Below are 8,496 nucleotides of genomic sequence, written 5' to 3' on the forward strand. Positions count from 1 at the left end.
CTGCACACCCTGGGTCGTCGACCCAACCAACACAGATGGGTTAAGCGGGCGAAATAAGCGCCAACAGATTCTTTGGACCATGGTATGTATGCCACTGAGTCAGTCACTTGCAGAATTCTGATTCTTGGGTTGGATTCGGGCTCATTGTCACATGAACGAGTCGAGAAAGCCGAATTAGACTTGCAATCGTCAGGGCTGTCAGCTTTTGTTCTGATACGCGGCCAGAGGGTCATCAGTGCTTAACAACATTAAAGTTTCTGAAACTTGCCCGTGTACACAAGGCCATCAGGTTGCAAGTACAACCTTGTAAGTCCATGAACGAAAAAGTCTTAGGTTCGTTGTTTGGCTTATATTTTTATGATGAAGAAACCCCAGCTCGGCATTATGGAAGGAGAAATAGCCATAACTAAGGCCAGTGCCATTGTGTATATGTTCTCTTTCGAACTCATCAGCTCCCCGTCTCCAAGATTTGAAATAAAAAATGTCTCAGTGATTGATAATGTCTCTAGGACGCGTGACTTTCCCATGTTCCCTGCTCACTGTGTCGAATCCATGGTTTATAACTGCTAGTGAAAATCGACCCGTAAAAGTAAACGTTGAAAAAAAACATATGGAAAAGTAGAATCATGTAGGAATACCTTTTCTGAGAAAATCCTTTCAACTTTTGAGAACAGGCGGTCGCCTGGCTTTGAAGCCTCATCTCCGGCTCCGCTAATGACCTATGTCAAAGATTCATCAGCAGTCGGTGTCCATAAACTCAACATATGGCGTCTATCTTCCAAATTCAACAAGTACAATATATTTGCCTTCCGATTTGGCGTAGCATTGTGACTCTGAGGGTTTTTAAACGACCCAACTTGTTTTGCCTTTCGAAAGTTAGTGAACATCAAGCTGTCAACCAGCGAAACCTGAAACGCCTGGATTTTGTGTCAAGGAGTTCGAATCACTGTTCAGAGGATGTGCTGTGCCTTTTAATTGAGCTTCAACCTCTTTGATCTTTTGAAGGCGCCCTCAATAGCTAGCTGGTTTCATGAAATGCAAGTGCTCAGTGACACGAAAGTAAGCGTTGGCAACATGGTTTTCTTTCTTCCGAGTTCATGGCCTCCAAAAACGTGTATAATTTTCTTTCGTAGCTCTGGGATTTTCTTTAAGGAAGACCAGATGCCGCCAGAACCGGTTACTCTAGTCTCAACACCCGAGACTCTAAACTTGCTCATTGGACTCTCATCAAGTTTCGCAGTGAGCAGATCCATCCTGAATTACGGGTATGGTTAGCAGGTAATGTTAGAAGTACTTGACGCAGAGACGCTCTCCTATATCACACTTGCCAACGAACTCATTCAATTCCTTAAAAATATTCATGCAAATCGTGGTCTGTTGGCTACAGACACTTTGCAGCCGAATGTCTTGATGATTGACTCACTACTCCATAGTCCTTAGCAAGGAAGTCGGCGCTTCGGGAGTTGAGAACATTGAACACCACATGATTCAAGTATTATGTCTGACTGCTGATGTGAACGTTTCACTGCATTTTTGTCTATCGATCTGGATGATCTCAACCTAGTGTAAACATATAAATGGACCAGCAAACTTGGTGCTGTCAGCCATGAGCTCTTTGGCAGAACTCCAACTCTGACGACTGTCTCGGCATGACTATGTGCTTGGCAAATCTAGCCTACTATCAACTTGTTAAGTCTACTTATGTTTCCCTGGAGAAAGTGTGATCACTGACAGGTTCTACGCAATTCAGATGGAGATACCGCTTTGACTAAGAGAACATATGCTCCAACGTTCCTGCATCATTCCTCACAATCAGTAAATCTAGGTTGAGTCCACCTACAAGACTAAACATCACTTATAAAGCTTGAATTGCATCGTCTCGGAGTCAGAAAGAGATTATCAAACCGTCGCTTCCATTAGATATACCAAAAAGTGGTCCAAATGCTTACACCAGACATGATTGTATCGTTAGCAATTCCTTTTGGGGAGACTATCACTTCAAGTAAGGTGACTAACTACACCTATCTCGTTGGATAGTGGATCAACTCACATTTTTACGTAGAGGCATGAGGATCTCATTAGTCAAGGCTGCCTTACAAGTAGAGACTCGAAATAGTACATTCTGGGACACCTGAGTTTTGTTTGAATCGCATACTTCACTTCGGCAACAAGACGCATCAACCCACGGTCCTGCTATGAGCAACAGACACTCGGTCGTCTTCAAGTTTTCTACTCACATTTCAAAAACCAGATCGATCGGCCAGACAGCGCCGTCCGTACATATCCTATCAATTGATTAAGAACAAAAGATCACCAAAACACAAAGCCCCCAGTAGGTTTATCTCTCAACATAGACACCATCCTCTATCCAGCATACAACCTACGTAGTATCACCTCTATGACTGAGCTTTCAGGTACAGAGCAACAGATCCAACCCGCTACTACGCAACCGACCCGATGTCGACTCTAGATGTGCATTCTCACCCCCAAGCCCATGTGATCGCAAGCGCCCTCATACCCCGTCCGTGGTGCCATCCGGAGATTCGCTCCTCTCCAGTGATCTTCTGAAAGTACTCTGCCTAACAAACTAGGCAAGAACAAAGCTCCCTTCTCGGGCCTGACGCTAAGAGAAGGGGAAGAGGCGGGGAGTGTCCTGCGTCAACAGCTTTGCTCGCGCCAAAAACTCGGCAATCGGACTCGGTTCTCCCAAGCTTCGATCTTGGCCGACGGAGAGCGATGTAGCTGAGCATGATGGGGTTGAGCTTAGAGCCGAAGAATAGGTTCCATCAACGACAAACGACATCAATCAAAACTCCGCTCTAAAGCCACAAGTTCCTCGATCGATCCGGTTTTCATATTGGGTTCCAGGCCATTCAAAGTTTTCCATCCCCGGGGCTAAGAAAAACGGTGTACGGAGCTGTCCATGAAGATCGTCCCTCAGCTCCGTGTGCGTGGCTACCGTAGGGGTTCTTTAAGCACTGAGGATGGTGCGGCGATATCCACGTTCCTGACGATCTCTAGTCCCACGAAGTAGAGCCACAGAGGGCTTGGTGAAAAATCACGACCAAGAAATGAATGAAACCAATCACCATCGAACAACACAACCTCGACCACAAATTACCATGTTCCGTTTCTCTGAGCCCCAGCAACGCCAACAAATGGGAGATCCCAAAAGGCCCTCAAGCTGGTTTGGCAGCTCGGGAACGCACACAAGCTGAAACCGCCACTTGCGTAGTTGGCGTCGAAAAAACGGCTACCAATTGTGGGGGTTTAGGGAAACACCTGATGAGAAATGGATTAGCCGAGGTGGGACGGCGTCAAGGAAACATCACGTAGTAGTCGCTTGCGTTTAACAGATCGAGATCGAGATGGCGGGAGAAATTGACGCATATCCGACTGGAGGGTTCTCCGCAGACGCGTCGGCCATGTCGTTGATGATGATGAGCAGTCGACACAGCCGGCGTCGACAACGAACAAAGAAGAGAGTGTAACCGCTCTCTGTAGCTTGGCCCGAATAAAGAACATTCTCAACCGAGAGGATCTCTAAACGCGCGTGTGTCCTGTTTGCCTTCCAAAAGGCCCGAATCATACAGATAGATGGCAAATAGGTCTAAGGGGTCATTAGTACCCTCACGAACCCCCTATGGTCCCTATCCGATCCTTGATTCGCGATGAGATATTATCCACTCAATCAGCCAAACTGATTAACCCAAAGGGTAAAGACACCGAAAGGAACAGATGGATCTTGCGTTGCCGGCCGGCCGGGCAGAAAAAAAAATACACCACCGAAAAAGTAGAATGCGTAATAGGTCTTCGTCAAACAACTCCACATCAAGGCCGGCGCCGTTTCGGGCTGCGCGGATCACCCGGATTCCGACGCTAGTCGTTTTCCCCGGCGAAGATCCTCATCTCGGGCGGGTCGGCGAGCGAGAAGGAAAAGGAGCAAGGGGAAAAGTGGAGCGAGGCCCGTCAAGCAAGTTATCGTTTGGTTCAACCGTTGCCGTGGCTCATCGTCTAGACAAGTATGAACCGACCGCTGAACCAACCCCTTACCAGCATCCATAGTGTTCTTTTGAGGATTCGAGCCTCTGACGTCCAAATCCCGCTGTTTCCACTCCGCTTCGCTGTTACCAACGTCTCGAAAAGCTGGCGGTCTGGTAGCTTGCCCTGGGAGGCGAGAACGAAAACGAGGCAGTCTTTTATGAAGCTTTCGGTTCGGGCATTGTGATTCTGTCTTGCCTACGTGGGAACATGGTCTACCTTAGTTTTCGCAACGTGGAAGGGGCGTGTATGCTGGAAACGCATGAATCGTGTAGAGCAGATGGATGTAACGTTCGAAGACCGCGCTAATCATGAAGAGGGTAAGAGACAAGCAACGGTGAAGTATCAAAGAACAATGGTATTACGCTTGATATACGACAAACTTCCGCCCCGGGGGTGAGGTCACACTTCTAGCTCTACGTTCGGACCTCTCACAACTCGGCACTCCGGTCCGTCAGCGGTCTATTCCGCGCCAGTACCAGATCCACCAGCTCCTTGCCGGGGAAGTCGATAATCACGATACCCGTCATCCCGCTGTCCCCCCGGTCCGCCGTCGCAGCGAGCCAGTCGCCGGTGCGGTCGTTGATGCCGGCCACCGTCCGGTTCAGGTTCCCCGCCGCGGCCTCGATGGGCAGCACGCCGACGCTGGCGCTCAGGTGCGCGAGGTAGAGGACGCGGTTGGCGTGCGGCTTCGCGGTGGCGGCGCGGCGGAGGGTGTTCTCGACGGCCTCCCACTTCATGTAGAGGTGCTCGACGCTGGGGATGATCCAGAGGTCCTCCAGGACCATGTCGGCCGACTCCCAGATGACGCCGTAAGGGCTCTCGGGGCCCTTTGAGGGGAAGTTTTGCAGCAAGAAGATCTTGCCGCGGAGGGCGCCGAGGGTCGGGTAGGGCTTGCGCGGGTTGTGCTTGCGGAAGTGGGATTTGGCGCCGGGGGAGGTGGCGGTGGAGTTGTGCAGGTAGTAGTTGAAGGCGTCCTCAAAGGTCATGCTGTTTGTGCCGAGGGGCCTGCCCTCCTCCTTGAGGCGCATGACGATGGTCTCGCTGGGGTGGTCGTCGAGGAAGTCGAAGAGGGTGAGGAGGACTTCCGTATAGGAGTGGCCCGTGTACATGGAGGCGTGGTAGATCTCTATGGAGTCGTTGACGAGGCGGCCCCGGATGTCGAGGTAGCGCATGCCGGCGTGCAGCTGGGCTGAGAGGTTGTGGTTCTGGCATTGGAAGACCTGGTTGGTGAGGTCGTAGGTGAGGGTGTCGTGGGTGCCCGGGATGGAGAGGGAGGTGAGGTTGGCCTCGTCCGGGATGGCCTTCATCCATTCGGCGTGATCGGCCTTGTCGACGTCGAAAGAGTAATGGGATTCATAGCCGCGGTAGCAGTGGTTCTTGGACTTGACGAAGCAGGGAGCTAGTGAGAGGAGGACGGAGAAGAGGGCTGAGACGAGGAGGAAGAAGGAGAGGACGTAGAGGAGGGGCATGCAGTGGAAACGCATCTTGTGAGGCTACACCGCGGTCTATAAACCGCGGGGGTGTGTGAGAGTGTGTGATACAGGGCACGCGTAAGTGGGTGAGTGAGTGATACACACACTCGTTTGAAGTGAGTGAGCGAGTGAGCGGGATGAGTGAGGTTGTACTGAGATGCAGAGACGCGGACGGGGGGGTGTGATCCGAGAGGTCCGCGATGCACGGATGAGGCTCCTCTCTCGGGTGAGACGCGGATGACGGAGCTCCTGACACCTTGTTTGGCTCGCTCGCGGTGCGGTGCTCTGCAGGACTCCGGCACGGAGAGGGTCCCCACCGCAATGCTCGGCAGCAAAGTCTTGTTGGAACCGTTGAAGAAAAGGGGGATATGCCCGAGACTCGGTTCTTTGAAATGACGTCCAATTAGGTACACAAGAAGAAGAAGAAACGATGTACAAACAGCAAAAACCGAGTCTCCCACACGTTACTTCTCCCACATACTCTCTCCAAGAAAGGAGTCAGAAGAAGAGAAGGTTTAGGGAGGGGGACGGGGCGCGGACATGTGAGGTTCAGATGCTTTTACTGTTGAGGGAGACTCGAGAGTGAAAAGTGAGAATGAGAGTGAGAGTGAGAGTGAGCCTCAGAGCTTAGCCGAGCGTCACGTCACTGGTTTCCTCCCCGTTGGACGTCCGCGGCGTGGCTCACCTTTGGAGGGCCCACGTGCGCCGCGTGAGAATGAATCGAAGACCGCACCAAAGTTGTTCCGGAATTGCCTTTGCCTCCGGGCGGGACGCGGGCGGCTCAAAGCGCTCCACCATCTTTTTTGCGGGTTGCCCCTGAGATTATAGGGGTTATCCTGACATTGAGGGAAGCAATCTGTGAACTTGGAAAGAGGTTGAAACGTGAGGCAAGTCGTTTGAACCCGTCACGAAAACATCAGCATCGTGTACGACTGTGCCAAGCTCGGATGCTAGTACCGTAGGTACGGACACCATATCCCAAAGCCATTAGATAGTCGACAGGCGATAAGACCATGGGATCAGCACATAAGTCCACTGTCCAGGGCCCGTAGGTCGCGGCGGCACAACCGTACTATTACAGGGCAACGCTCTACCCCCGCGTGCGGCATCGGCGGGAGCAGCACGCGGCCGATCCTGGCCCGGCCACCGCCGAAACAACGACAGCTCGGCCCGCCAACCAATCCTCAGCCAGCACTCGGATAACCTTTCGGTTGCTCAATTGTCATGGGTTCTGCCGCCATGTCTTGTGTTTTCATGATCCCCCTGTTCTCAGAGACAGCTTCGCGAGACGACTTCATCTATCCAGAACTCGAAGAGCGTCGCACGAAAGGACATGGTGAAATGGTGAAACCACACGGGGGAACATGCGGTGAGTCGGGCGTGTAACATCACACGAGATAAACAAGAAACAAAGCCAAAAACAAGTTGTTGGAAAAAAACAGACATGCAAACGCAGCCAGCCGGCATGCCGACACCCCGGCTGGACGGTCACGCATCTCGTTACTTCTGCTCCTCCCCCCACGTTTGCGATAGGCAAGGTGGTTGGGACCTGGGACCGTTGATCATTGATGGAGGTAGTCCCCCGCGCTGCATTTCCAACTCTTTCGGCCGGTATACGCTCATCTGCGAGTCCTTTCGAATCGCAAGATAGTTTGAACCTGCGTCTCGCGGACATGTCTTACCTGGTGCTGCTGCTGCTGCTTCACACTCTCAGTCCATTTTATGATTTGACTCCCACCGCCGCAACCGCTGTCGCCCGACTCGATTTGTTCGTAAACAAGAACCTCTCCAACCTCTCTGTTTTCATCAACGAACCAACCATATTCCCTCAAAGCGTACATTGAACCACAAATACCTCCCAAGGCCCTGTCCTGTCAACGCACATATCCGCTGCCTGGTGCTGGGCCCCGCACCGAGCATATCTCCACCGAAAGCGGGCAGTCACGCTGCACCTGTGCGGATGCGTACATGACGTGACCCGCCGCCTTACGCTGTGATAAAGCTCTGTCCGCTTGAGCGTTCTTGATATTCTATAAATGATAGCGTTCGTTGAGCACAGATTGTGACCTGGGTTCGACCATTGACGATCTTACATCGCTCGGTGTGGCTGGATGGCGGGGGTGAGGCGTGGAGTAGCAAACCGGAATAGAGGCGTGGATGTCCGTTCTCGCGGTACACTGAAGTCAATCATGGCACCATGATGCACGAATATTGTTGATACAAGGAATTCTCGCATTCTTCATGAAGTTTTGATACGGCTTATCACGCTGGCAGGATAGTGCTTGACGTTAAGGTACTCTCCGACCAGTGTTCAACCATCTCAGAGGGTTACAATTGTGAGGCTGAAAGGGAACCAGAAATAGCTCAAGTCTGGATTACTATCTAGAAAAGCCTCCTCGTCCCTGGTTGAGCGATAACACCCTCAGAGTTTTTGACAACGACTGAGGAAAAGGAGGCTCAATCACACCGTCTGAACACGAAACGACGGGAAGTCTGGAGGTAGGTTAGTCAAGCTATATGCCAAATTCTTATTGGATTGCCAGGCGGTCGCAATCTCGACAGCGACAGTGGCAGTTCCCATTGGCACCTCGTAACACGAGTCCTTTCTTTGACACTGACAGGTTAACATCGGGTTTCAGAAAAAAAAAAACGCCTTCAGCCTGGTGGTGGTAGTAGCAGCTCGTGCGATTGCCAGACCTCAACTGTGATCCTTCAGGTTGATGACTGGGCAGTGATGAAGGTGGTTCGACGCTGACGAAAGACAGTCGTCCACGTCGAGGAATCCTTCCATCATGACAGCTTGAAGCGAAACATCCACTGCCGTGAGAGCAAAAGCCTGCAACGGACTGCAATGTGACGGTCAAGACTCCTTTCTCGCCACTTGTATACTGTACTGCGTATCACGGGCACGGCAGAACGTGCCGCGGAGAGCTTGCCCTCCAAGAGGCCACAAGTCGAGCACGTCAGGACTTCCGTAGTC

At 51.7% G+C, this 8,496-nt stretch overlaps 1 protein-coding gene across 1 annotated transcript; it reads right to left on the bottom strand.

The window, feature by feature from the left end:
- Positions 1-4,472: 4,472 nt before the first annotated feature.
- On the bottom strand, positions 4,473-5,528 carry CTAM01_02722 (phosphatidylinositol-specific phospholipase C; the record flags this gene model as incomplete). The annotated part of the gene is made up of 1 exon (XM_060518760.1): positions 4,473-5,528. The coding sequence occupies one exon, from the start codon at positions 5,526-5,528 to the stop codon at positions 4,473-4,475; it is 1,056 nt and encodes a 351-aa protein (XP_060386563.1).
- Between the last annotated feature and the right edge of the window lie 2,968 nt (positions 5,529-8,496).

This window comes from Colletotrichum tamarilloi (genome assembly GCF_030869305.1).
Source record: "Colletotrichum tamarilloi strain Tom-12 chromosome Unknown Scaffold_6.1, whole genome shotgun sequence".
NCBI classification, from domain to species: Eukaryota; Fungi; Ascomycota; class Sordariomycetes; order Glomerellales; family Glomerellaceae; genus Colletotrichum; species Colletotrichum tamarilloi.